Raw genomic sequence first — 13561 nt, 5'->3', positions numbered from 1 at the left:
CTTAGTGACTCACTCACAGAGTTTGTGTTCCTGAGTGAGTCACTCAGTTTTTGCTTTATCTCACACTGAAAATTGCCCTCTGAGCTGGAAACTACTGGGTGTTTACTTGCTGATCGATGTTGTTATTCCTTTGACCATCCAGAACGTGTTACATTTGATGAATTTGTACGTCTGACAGTTGATAAATCAATCTAGCTCCAACTTGCTATATTCCAATACTGTAGGCATCCAATCAAAATCTTTTCTTCATATTTTCTCCTCTGCTACTTTCTCCACCCACAGGCCCGATACATCCAGGCCAAGCTGAGTGTGCACGATCGGTCTCTGAAGGTTGCCACGGTGATCGAGAGCCTGGAGATGGAGATGGAGCTGCTGTGTCTGACGGGGGTAGAAGACCAGCTTCAGGCTGATGTACGGCCCACCCTGGAGATCCTACGCAATGCAGGCATCAAGGTCAGGGGAGGTCACCGGGGCAGAGGGAGACTGCCGCATAGCAACAACACTTAGCAGTTCACTTCAATACACTTTGTTTATCCCTGGGCTTTGTGCCCTCTGTAACTGTTGTTATGTCATTGTTTGAATGTGGATAAGAAAAGTACAAAAAAAAGTTAATCACCCAGAAATTGTATTTTAAAACTGTTATTACATGTGTAGGTGTGGATGTTAACTGGAGATAAGCTTGAAACAGCCACGTGCACAGCTAAGAACGCCCATCTGGTGACCCGTAACCAGGACATCCACATCTTTAGATCGGTGAGTGGAGAAGCAGTAAAGGGCATTTTTCTGTTTTACCACTGCTATTTCAATATCATATTTATTGTGGATTAGAATAAATAGCTTTAGCATAAGGAGTCATTCTTAGTTCACAGGGGCATCCACAGGTTCCTGTCTGCCCTGACCTTATTGGGACATCCACCCTCTGTGTGGTGAAGGCCCATAGCGATGGCTATGTAGTCCCCCAGCCTAGCCAAGATCCGCTGGATAGCTAGCAACCCCAACAATAAATACCTCACACAGGAATGAGCATCCAAGCCAGTGTAAAACAGACCTGAGCTCTCAAAATCTGGTTTCAAATACTATTTGAAATAATTTCAAATACTTTAGATGTGTTTGAATGATCTTCCCTGTTGCAATATAACCAATAGATACGTCCCAAAAGTACAAACCCCGCCAACCCGACACTCCAGGCAGGCTAAAGAAAACGCTCAAAGTATTTGAAAGATTTCGAATAGTTTTTGAACCCAGGTCTGGAAACAGGCTGGTAAGGACCAGCTGAACCACTCCCTTGGGTAACACAGTGACAGAGAACCTAACTTCCTAATTTGTTTTGCAGGCTTAGCTCTCAAACTGCACTGCTGCTTTGATAGTCCTTTGAGTTTCCTTTTGGCCGATCTCCAGTTGCAGAAAGGGAGAGCTTGCCTGCCATAGGAATGTTAGGAGTTGTGTACAACAGTTGTTACTGGAAGAGGATAACAATGGCTGGCACATCATGAAAACAGTCCCCTTGCTTCTCCCAGCGGAGCAGGGCAGGGGCTGTGACTTTTGATTGGACCAATAGCCAGGGCATCTGCTATTGGCTTCCTGGTTCGACACAAATGGCACCTGGGTTGACGACTTGACGTATGAACAGGCAATAGGAGAGGAATATAGCCATACCAGTGCAGAACATTGGTTGACAGATTGATGTCTTGTGGTCATTTCCAGTTCCACATTTTTTAAAATTTTGAGTCCACATGAGTTTGATTGAGTTGCAGAAACTATGGGATGTTTACAGTCAACCTCCATATTTGGTAATAAATAGGAGTCTATAGAAACCCACAAAATGATCCATGGTTGAGCTGGTCCTCCTTATGGTTTTATAACTTACTTTGGCATTTCAAATCACATGTTCTGGTTTGCATGCTCAGTTGACAGTTGATCAGTTCACCCTGATGCTAATCTAGCGTGTGGATGACAGTTGCAGTAAGGAGAGCAGCTACTCCTGTGGGTTAGATAGCTATCTGTGTGTCTGTATGTCTGTGACCATGTTGGTAAGCCCTGTACTGTCTGTGGTCCTAGGTGACGACGCGAGGAGAGGCCCACCTGGAGCTCAACGCTTTCCGGAGGAAACACGACTGTGCCCTGGTCATATCAGGGGACTCACTGGAGGTAAGCTGAGCACCGTCCTTACTCTGAACACTTTACCTTATCTGTGTAAGACGAACCAAAGCAATGTTACTGAAGAGGCTTTTAGTGGTGGCTGTGGCATTGGTAAGAGTCAGTCTAACATGGGAAAAAGTCTGAGACACCTTGAGAACCCTCAGCTTGTTTTGAGTTTTATCCTATCACACTGCTGCATTGTATTGGGTCTCAATTGACAACTTCCTAGATAAATGTAACAGACGTTGAGGAAGGAGTCTACATCATTGATAGAAATACAGACGTAAACCACAGTCGGTCGTTGGCCCCTGGCTTGTTGTTCAAGCCTCATCTGTCATACTGTCATACAGGTGTGTCTGAAGTTCTATGAGTACGAGTTTATGGAGCTGGCGTGTCAATGTCCTGCTGTGGTGTGTTGCCGCTGCGCTCCAACCCAGAAGGCCCAGATAGTCCGTCTGCTGCAGGAGCGCACAGGCAAACTCACCTGTGCTGTAGGTGAGTCTCCCCAGTGTCAGCCCCCAAGCTATTCTCTATTGGGACATTACAGTGTTAACAATTCAGCTCACTTAAACTCTCCAATGGCATGGCATTTCACTGCAGGGTTACTGATCTGTATGTTAAAGATGTTGAATGGTATTGTTTTCATGATGTGGTCTTAATAAACAGTTTGCAGAGGTCAGATCACACGCGCACGCACACACAAACGCACACACAGCCTTCTCTCTTGTGAGTCACATTAACAGACGTATTTCTCCTGACACTTCCACTGATATCTGTTTGTTTTCTCTTAGGGGACGGAGGAAACGATGTCAGCATGATCCAGGAAGCCGACTGTGGCGTGGGAGTGGAGGGCAAAGTAAGAATCTCTCTGTCCCTGTCGCCTTGACGCTCTGCTTTCACACAAACACACACACTCTCTGCCATCGGTATGTGTTGTGTGTTTCCTGAGAGTCGGCTTCCATCTGGCCAGAGCGTCTTTTTAACATACATTTGTCACTTGTTTATGTCATATCATGCACAGATGATTCCTTTTTGACTGTGTGAAAGCATGTCATGGGTGTAGAGGAAATGAATGTGACAGAGTGGTATTGTCTTTCTGTTCTGATTGTGACTGCTTGAACTGTAGTGCTGACGGGTCAACCATGCAGAGTTCCTACCTCATTGACAGATTGCTCTTTCTGACCCATTCAGCAAATATGGACAAGAGCTCCACATAAACTCAATAGTTGGTAATTATTGGTAGAAATGGGGAACTATACAGTATTTACTCAGTGGCAGTTTGGCCTTTCCAATTTTCAGTTGATCACTTAGTTTCAACTTTTCCTCAACTTTTGGACCCACTATTCTTTATATACACTCGTAAAAAGTGTTTTTCTGGTTAAAGAAGACCTTTGCTAACCTTTTTGTAAATTTCTCTTATTTTCCACCACCACGTTGTTTGTTGACAGGAAGGGAAGCAGGCATCACTGGCTGCCGACTTCTCTGTGACTCAGTTCAAGCACTTGGGCCGACTCCTCATGGTCCACGGGCGGAACAGCTACAAAAGGTCTGCCGGCCTCTCCCAGTTCGTCATCCACCGGAGCCTGTGCATCAGCACCATGCAGGTAGGCAGGACCAGGGTACCAAAGGGTGGTGTGGAGTGAGTCAGGACAGGCAGTGCCAGAAGCTTCTTTGGGAGCCTGCAGAACCAGCCCCAGAGCCCCAGTTCCAGTGGGTAGTGAGGGTACCTAGGGACAGGCATAGTGAGTTGGAGCAGGGTGGGGAGTGAGTCAGAGCAAGGGACCCCAGGAGCTCTTCTAGGAGGCCACAGTTTTCAGTGTCAACCCCAAGCCTCAGCCCTTGTGAGTACCACAGCCCATGCATCCAGCTCTTCAGCCTGCTAGTCTCCCAGACCAAGGAAAAAGGGAAAGCCATGTGAGTCACCAGGCCATAGACTCATTCGATAGGGAGGCCCCCATGTGTCTCAAATTAACGCTGCCCACAGCCACAGCTGTTAAGTGTTTGGTATAGGGCATGAGCTGGCCCAGCTCTGTCTGGCTGCTGCTCAAACCATGTAGCATCATACTAGTAGTCAGTGTTAGTCAGTTTTCTAAACTACGTAGGTGAAGTAGTACCTCGCCATAGTGATAATAATAGGTTTATTATTTATTTTATTTTATTACTTCAATCAATTGACTCTTTTTTTAGATGAAAGTAACGTGTAGAGAGTTTTGGCAAATTGTGTCAATGGTGTTTTGTCGTTGTGTATTACAGTTGTCAATGCAACGTTAAGCACACGAGTTCTACGTCCGGCAATGATGACTCATCCGTGATCTCTTCTTCCTCCCCCAGGCTGTGTTCTCCTCTGTCTTCTACTTTGCCTCTGTCCCCCTCTACCAAGGATTCCTCATTATTGGGTGAGATGATCTTTTCTGTATAGCGGTGGCTTATCACAATGGCATTTCAGCTATGTGTTAGCTCCATGTTTTGTTGATATTTAGATTGTGTTGACGCAGTGTTGCTAAGACACTACTATGAGATGACTTGAACCCTACTGACTCATCAAAAACCCCTCTATCCAGCCTTCGAATGGAGGTCAGAGAACTGTACTGAAATTTGCGAGAATTAATATTAGTAGCCACATAACCATACGTGAAGCTTCAATCCGAAAGTATTTTACATCCTACATGTTCTCTGGCAGTTAATGTCTGGTAATGACGTGTTTTTTTTTTTTGTAACTAAAATGATAGTATTCTCTTACTATCGTCTGCAATCTGCTAATTATATAAGTGAATGTTCTTTGTTTTAGCTACTCCACCATCTACACCATGTTCCCTGTGTTCTCCCTCGTGTTGGATAAAGATGTGAAGTCAGAAGTAGCCATGCTCTATCCCGAGTTATATAAGGATCTCCTGAAGGTAATACATGTCTTTATTGGCCGTATGATTCGCATGGTGTTATCAACAGGTAAACATTGTTTTAACACATACTGCATAAACTTCTCTCCGCCCTCGATAACACTTTACACGCAGATATTTGCACATATTTGTTTCCCATTAAACGTTTAGTACTTATTCTGCGTGGATTCATTGTTCTGAATATTCCTCTTCTTTTCAGGGTCGACCTCTGTCCTTTAAGACATTTCTGATATGGGTCCTAATAAGTATTTATCAAGGTAAGTCGGTTGTGGAAACAATGATACATTCGGTAGCTTGAGTATCTATTGATATGCTTTCCTATAGATAGGAATGTTATGTTTTGTTGTTGGAAAACAACTAATCTCTTAGGCCTTTCACACACAGGTACTACTTTAGAAACTGCCCTGCCCTATGGTGTAGGATCCATGATGCTCCCCACCAGCCCACGCACTTTCTTTTTAATTGCTAGTAGTAGAGTTTATTTATGTCTGTGCTTTTTGTTAAATAACCTAAGGGGGTTTTACCACGGCCCATTTGTGTTGTAAAGACGTTGCCAGAAGCATCCAAACTACACCCCTAAACCTTTTGTCTACCGCTCAGTGCTCAACCCTTACCTCCCACCTTTCCCTCTCCAAATAGTTTGTTTAGCAGAATATCCCAGTTGATGGAAGATCCTTAGCCATGATCCTTTTTTTCCTTCTTCTTTGCTATTGAGTGGGCCTGGTTTCTGTGTTTAAGGCCGTTGGTGGGTTGTTTGGTATTTATTCCGTTACAGTTTTCCACAGAGACAATGTTTTGTGCGCTTTTAAAAACAATAATAATAATAAGAAGGTTACTTTATTGTCAAATGTATATGAATGTCTAACAGGAAAATGACTTCTGTCTGACCCTGACCCTTCCACAATTTTTACTCAATGTGATGAGAATGTCATTGTATTCGATACAGAACTAGGATACATCCCATGTTAGATCTGTTGGTATTAATTACATTTTCAATCACAGGAAGTGTGTTTTTACGTCCCTTTTTAGAGGTCACATTAACAATCAGAGAGGTTATGGAAGCGTTTAAAAAAAAAAAAAAAAATATGGAAAAGTTAAAAAGTTCCTTTTCCTCTTCCTGACATGGGAAACTGTGAGAAATCTTGACATCGAATCCCTTTTTTTTTAATGCAAAATATATAGATCTGGTTGTACTGTGTTGAAAACTTTCTTAGTTGTTTTTCAATTGTCCATTTCTCTTCATGATAGCAAAGTGTTGTATAACAGAATAAGCAGAGGCAAGGTTCAGGTTGAGCATTACAGTTACAGGTGTTGTGTCTTAATTTTGTCACTCTATTGTCGCAGAGAGTTTCCCTGTGCCACATGAATTGAAATGACCCTTGTGATTTACAGTGCAGGTCAAAAGTTTGGACACACCTGTTCATTCCTGGGTTTTTCTTTATTTTTATTGTAGAATAATAGTGAATACATCAAAACTATGAAATAACACACATGGCATCATGTAGTAACCAAAATAGTGTTAAACAAATTATAAACATTTTAGATTCTTCAAAGTAGCCACCCTTTGCCTTGATGACAGCTTTGCACACTCTTGGCATTCTCTCAACCAGCTTCATGAGGCACGCTTTTCCAGACGTATTTTGAAGGAGTTCCCACATATGCTGAGCACTTGGATGCTTCTCCTTCGCTCTACGGTCCAACTGATCCCAAACGGGTGATTGTGGAGGCCAGGTCATCTGATGCAGCACTCATCACTCTCCTTGGTCAAATAACCCTTACACAGCCTGGAGGTGTGTTTTGGGTCATTGTCCTGTTGAAAAACGAATGATAGTCCCATTAAGCACAAACCAGATGGGATATCGCTGCAAAATGCTGTGGTAGCCATACTGTTTAATATATATATAGATTTATTTTTTTACCTTTTTATATAACTAGGCAAGTCAGTTAAGAACTCACCTACTCTACGTCTCACAAAGACACAGCGGTTGGAACCAAAAATCGCAAAGTACAGCTGTCTATTGCTCGTGTTTCTTGGCCCAAGCAAGTCTCTTCTTATTGGTGTCCTTTAGTAGTGGTTTCTTTTCAGCAATTCGACCATGAAGGACTGATTCACGCAGTCTCCTCTGAACAGTTGATGTTGAGATGTCTGTTACTTGAACTCTGAAGCTTTTATTTGGGCTTCAGTCTGAGGTGCAGTTAAATCTAATGAACTTATCCTCTGCAGCAGAGGTAATTCTGGGTCTTCCTTTCCAGTGGCGGTCCTCATGAGAGGCAGTTTCATCATAGCGCTTGATGGTTTTTGCGACTGCACTTGAAGAAACTTTCGAAGTTCTTGACATTTTCCGAAATGACTGACCTTCATATCTTAAAGTAAGGATGGACTGTCATTTCTCTGCTTATTTGAGCTGTTCTTGCCATAATATGGACTTTTACCAAATAGAGCGATCTTCTGTATACAACCCCTACCTTGTCACAACGCAACTGATGTGTCAAATGCATTAAGAAGGAAATGAACTTTTACCAAGGCACACCTGTTAATTGAAATGCATTCCAAGTGACTACCTCATGAAGCTGGTTGAGAGAATGCCAAGAGTGTGCAAAGCTGTCATGGCAAAGTGTGGTTACTTTGGAGAATCTCAAATATATATTTGGACTTTTTTTTTGTTTACTACATGACATATCCCTGCCGCATATGTGTTCTTTCATAGTTTTGATGTCTTCACTCTTATTCTACAACATAGAAAATAGTAAAAAAATTAAGAAAAACCCTGGAATGAGTAGGTGTGTCCAAATGTTTGACTGGTTCTGTACATACAGTTCATTCGGGAAGTATTCAGACCCCTTGACTTTTTCCACATTTTGTTACGTTAATGTCTTATTCTAAAATGTATTCAGTAGTTTTTTCCCCTCAATCTACACACAATACCCCACAATGACAAAGCAAAATGTATTAAAAATACAAAATTGAATTATCACATTTACATAACTATTCAGACCATTTACTCAGTACTTTGTTTAAGCACCTTTGGCAGTGATTACAGCCTTGAGTCTTCTTGGGTATGACGCTACAAGCTTGGCACACCTATATGTGGGGAGCTTCTCACATTCTTCTCTGCAGATCCTCTCAAGCTCTGTCAGGTTGGATGGGGAGTGTCGCTGCACAGCTATTTTCAGGTCTCTCTAGAGATGTTCGATCTGGCTCTAGTCTGGGCTCTGGCTGGGCCCCTCAAGGACATTCAGAGATTTGTCACGAAGCCACTCCTGCGTTGTTTTGCTGTGTGCTTAGGGTCATTGTCCTGTTGGAAGGTGAACCTTCTCCCCAGTCTGAGGTCCTGAGTGCTCTGGAGCAGGTTTTCATCAAGGATCTCTCTGTACTTTGCACCGTTCATCTTTCTCTCGATCCTGACTCGTCTCCCAGTCCCTGCCGCTGAAAAACAACATGATGCTGCCGCCACCATGCTTCACAGTAGGGATGGTGCCAGGTTTCCTCCAGATGTGACGCTTGGCATTCAGGCCAAAGAGTTCAATCTTGGTTTCATCAGACCAGAAAATCTTGTTTCTCATGGTCTGAGTCCTTTAGGTGCCTTTTGGCAAACTTCAAGCGGGCTGTCATGCCTTTTACAGAGGAGTGGCTATCGTCTGGCCACTACCATAATAGCCTGATTGGTGGTTCCAAATTTCTAACATTTAAGAATGATGGAGGCCACTGTGTTCTTGGGGACCTTCAATGCTGCAGAAATGTTTTTTTTACCTTTCCCCAGATCTGTGTCTCAGATCTGTCTCGGAGCTCTATAGATAATTCCTTCGACCTCATGGCTTGTTTGCAAAAAAATCAAAAATCCTGTTTCACTTTGTCATTATGGGGTATTGTTTGTAGATTGGTGAGGATTTATTTTATTTAATCCATTTTAGAATAAGGTTGTAACGTAAGAAAATGTGGGAAAATTCGGAATAGTTTCCGAAGGCACTGTATGTAGCCACTCAATCATGCTTTTTAATAGCACCAAAGTGTCTACCGGGTTGGTTTAATTCATTTAGTGATTAATTGAATAATTACATTTTTTTCAACAATAAAAAAAAAAAAAACACAGCTACACACCAATGGCAGTGCTCTTGACGTTGTGCTGCCTGTTCTCTGTGCTCCTAAGGCAGTATCATTATGTATGGGGCGTTGCTGCTGTTTGAGTCAGAGTTTGTCCACATCGTCGCCATCTCCTTCACCTCGCTGATCCTCACGGAGCTGCTAATGGTGGCGCTCACCATCCAGACATGGCACTGGCTCATGATCGTAGCCGAGCTGCTCAGTCTGGCCTGCTACATTGCCTCGCTCGTCTTCCTGCACGAGTTCATAGGTGCGTAAACATGCATACTGTACTCAAACACGCACACAGACACACCCTCACACACAAATTTCTCAGCCTAGTCAGTAACATTGCCTCGCTCGTCTTCCTGCACAAGTTCATAGTTGGGTAAACACACATACGTTTAATGGCCAAATAATTCCTATGTCAGGAGTTTTGATACTGATTGAAGCAAAAATAATGCAGCTACAATTTGATTTACAAGTACACAGTGATAGATTTGATAGTAATGGACTTTCCCATTTTCACTGCCGCTGCATTTGTACGTCAGTGTTCAGTGATGACAGGCTCTTCTCCATTCATACAGCCTCTGGTGTCCAGTTAGCCCTGGGCTGGCTGAGACCTGGAATGTACTGTCTGTAGGAAGTCCTGCTAAAGGTGAATAAAGTAACAAATAGTACCAGAGGAGTGTAGCCAGCTAGCCTCCATGTTAGTTTCCTGCTCCAGCTACCACACACACACACTGGCCAAGGTCTTTGTGTTTATGACCAAACAGAGGCTGTATCTCAGAAACTACTGTACCACATGTCGAACATCACATTTTACTTTTTTTTTAATAGAAACTGGTTTGTCACTTAAAAAGCATAAGGCTTCGTTTTACACAGTCAGCTTAATTCATTATTATTAGTTGATACCTTTCTGATCATTTCCCTAATGTGTGAACAGTGAAAAACCACATGGAATCTGATATTTTGACTTCCTATTTACACCACCTCCATATGTGGATCTGAATCCTGATACAAACTCGATCCTCCATATGTGACCTCTGACGGAACCCTCAGATAAGATATTTTTGCTCAAATGTTTTTTTTTTGGACATGACCTTTACCATGACAACCGCCCCAAAATGTAAAGGAACAGTGACAGGAAATGAGCATTGCATTTGTGTGCTACTTCAGAGGCTACATCTGTGTGAATGAGCAAATCTTATATGGGTCACATATAAAACTGTGGACAGTCAGAAAAAAGTATTTGTACAGTGCCTTGCGAAAGTATTCGGCCCCCTTGAACTTTGCGACCTTTTGCCACATTTCAGGCTTCAAACATAAAGATATAAAACTGTATTTTTTTGTGAAGAATCAACAACAAGTGGGACACAATCATGAAGTGGAACGAAATTTATTGGATATTTCAAACTTTTTTAACAAATCAAAAACTGAAAAATTGGGCGTGCAAAATTATTCAGCCCCCTTAAGTTAATACTTTGTAGCGCCACCTTTTGCTGCGATTAGAAGGAAAATCAGATTTGTAGAAGGAAAATCAGATTTGGTTTCTTAGGCTGGCTGTGTACAAATGCAGTAGTTGTGTAGATTCTGATCATTTACTCCACAGTATCTATTTGCTTTTTCCAAACACTATTTTAAGCCTTTATGTGGGGTGTAAAGGTCGGTTTCAGACCACTGAGCATTATGACTTGAACATGGTCAAAAGTGCCCTTCTCGTCTTCCTCTTTCGTAAAAGAGAGGCCATTTGAACTTTTTAAAGTCACAAGTGACACCAAAGGTACATAGTTTCCCTGAATGGAACAGCTTGAATATAAGTCAATTACATGGCAAACCATTTCCCTCATCTGCCATATATTTAGATGCTAGGTCTCCCCCTAGTCACTAAATGAACTGAGTAGTGGCAACTGAATCAAAAACAGTAGTCATACTAACCTGATTACATTAAGTCATACTTACTCAATTCCTCATATATAAAACATATTTGTTTAAATGACCCACCATCCTGCTCTCTGTTTCCTTGGCTGTATCTAGATGTATATTTCATCGCCACGCTGTCGTTCCTGTGGAAGGTGACGGTCATCACCCTGGTGAGCTGTCTGCCCCTCTACATCCTCAAGTATCTGCGCAGACGCTTCTCACCGCCCAACTACTCAAAGCTCACCTCCTAGAGAGCCCTGCTTCTGTGCATAGGGGGGAGAGAGATCTCTGCTCGCACACCTCCCTACCTCTCATCTAACAGAGCCTGCGCTTTATAAGAAGGGTTCCCTTCCCCTTTAATTTATTCTTAAATGTTCATGTGCAATTGGAAGAGCTGGTGTGGGAATGAAAAAAACAAGTTTGATTTGAGAAGATAGAACGTTTTTGTGTAAGTGTCCCCTGTTTAGATGTAAAGACTGACAAGTATGACTGGGTATGTTTCCAGACTGATTGGCTTGGTGGTTACCGTAACTGGAATTCTGTGTTTTATCATGGTCACAGGTCTAAAATGTGTGAATGCCATCAGGAAGTATGTGCCATAATGAACTAACAGAGGGCTGTGTACTTCTTAATCATGGACTCATTAACAATATAGATCAGGTTTGGTATCTAAACATCGGGCCTAGAGAACTAACAAGGAACACTTGATTGGATTTGACTAACATACAGTACATAAAAGAACAACACAAGCATGTCAGTCTGAAATGCATTGAATTGGTATTTATGTTTAAATTGTACATTATAAGAGTCATTGTAGTTATATTGGAAATATAGTGTGAAATACACTGGAATCAAATGTTTTAATATCCACTTTTAATTTTTTTTTTTTTTACACATCAACGTAATAGTTGTATTACAAATTCAAATGTTTTTTTTATGGCACATTCTGTTAATGGAGAACACTGGTATTGAAGTAGCGTTTCTCAAGGACTTGTTGCAATTTTATGTTAACAGTTCTGGGGCTTAGAGATGAACCAGTGCACTGATCAAATTCTGTTTGTGTATGTGTTTGTGCGTCACCCAACGACTATAACCCAGCCAAGTGGAGGTGGCTTGGTTCTTTTAGTATAGCATGCTGACCCACTGTCTCAGATGTCAAAAGCTGTGTCTTTGTCATTTTGTATGTTTGGTAAAAGAGATTGTGTCTAAACTGAAGAGCATGGTCAATATTCAGCCACTAACTGGATGCTATTTGTAGCCAAGCCGTATGTTCCACTTTGGCCGTCAGACTAGCTGTGTGTCCGCTAGGCCAGGGAGTCTGTAGGCTACCCTGTCACGTGGTCACTGCCCACTCCTGACGCCAGTTCTTGCCACCCTGTATCATTGCATGATTCACTTTAGTTGTGACATGAAGCCAATTCAAGCCATAGCTGAAAATACTCTGACCACTGTCCGTCTGCCCTCTCCCCTCACCCAGAGCTGAGCCCCCACAATTCCCAGTTCTTCTCTTCTCACAGACATGTCTGGAATAGAAGATAACAATTTTCACCTGCACAGAGTGAATGGCCCAGTAGAATGTGTTGATTTTCAATAGGTATTAGTGCACATTTTAAAGAAAAATATGTAATGAATTCCTCACATACTATTCCTCGGGAAGAGGAGGAGAAAGGGAAGAGAGACGACTGGAACAAAAAAGTGTAAATAATTACATTGTGTTGTAGGCTAATGTCCCCATTTTATATTATTTTCGCTAATGTATTATAAAGATGTAAACTAATACCATGACGGATTACTGTTAGGATTAGTGAATCATTTGTGTCAGAGTACATACAGGGTGTCATAACTACTAATTCATTGTTTTTCTTGTTCAGTTGGAATTACAGGCATTTTGTATTTTGTGACCTACTCTTCGTCTTTCCTTATTTTAGTTGACGTTTCAAACATTATTCAAAGCCTTTGAATTTGACATGCTTTTTTTGTTGTTGCAAGGAATTTTGTTAAAACTGACAGCTGTACTCTTTTCTTATGTGGACTTTGGAGGTTTCATACCATCAATTGTGGTAGAATGACACTACATTCTTTGACTGTTTTGTTTTTTTAAGTATTGTGTCTTGCATAATTGTAAATAACCTGTTTAATTTATTAACCTTGATCATTTTGTGTTGGTATAATTGCACTCTAGTTAGCAGAAGAAAAAGGGAGGATCGTGTTGAATTGTGAATATTGGTGGTGATAAAATAAATCTTGTGTTTTCCTTTCTAGTTACCGAACCCTTGTCATTTCTCTAAAATCCTTTTTCTAGTCAATTTTTCTGATATGTTTAGCTTTGTGTGAGTTCATTTAAGTGCTTGGTTTTGGTACAGAAGAACAACGTTTCCTCCAGTAAAACTAGGCCTATAGTATACTCAGACTGGACTGAGGCTGTACTATGTTAGAGCGTTGAGCCAGTAACTCTGATTCAGAGGGGTTGTGGGTAAATGCAGAAGACACATTTCAGTTGAAGGCATTCAGCTGTACAACT

The 13561-nt window shown here is 41.8% G+C and overlaps 1 protein-coding gene across 1 annotated transcript in view; it reads left to right on the top strand.

Moving 5' to 3' along the window:
• Nucleotides 1-13305, top strand: part of LOC109869166 (probable phospholipid-transporting ATPase IIA) — a 37804-nt gene extending 24499 nt beyond the window's left edge. Inside the window, exons 18-28 of the mRNA XM_020459097.2 lie at nt 283-453; nt 655-753; nt 2059-2148; nt 2490-2634; nt 2931-2995; nt 3588-3743; nt 4471-4535; nt 4928-5036; nt 5236-5293; nt 9185-9388; nt 11155-13305. Of these exons, the coding sequence (XP_020314686.2) occupies nt 283-453; nt 655-753; nt 2059-2148; nt 2490-2634; nt 2931-2995; nt 3588-3743; nt 4471-4535; nt 4928-5036; nt 5236-5293; nt 9185-9388; nt 11155-11291 (1299 nt within the window). The 3' untranslated portion in view covers nt 11292-13305. The remainder of the gene's footprint in view (nt 1-282; nt 454-654; nt 754-2058; nt 2149-2489; nt 2635-2930; nt 2996-3587; nt 3744-4470; nt 4536-4927; nt 5037-5235; nt 5294-9184; nt 9389-11154) is intronic.
• The last annotated feature ends 256 nt before the right edge of the window (nt 13306-13561 follow it).

The sequence above is a fragment of the Oncorhynchus kisutch genome, linkage group LG24 (assembly GCF_002021735.2).
Source record: "Oncorhynchus kisutch isolate 150728-3 linkage group LG24, Okis_V2, whole genome shotgun sequence".
Classification (NCBI taxonomy): Eukaryota; Metazoa; Chordata; class Actinopteri; order Salmoniformes; family Salmonidae; genus Oncorhynchus; species Oncorhynchus kisutch.
This window is presented reverse-complemented; position numbering and strand designations above follow the sequence as displayed.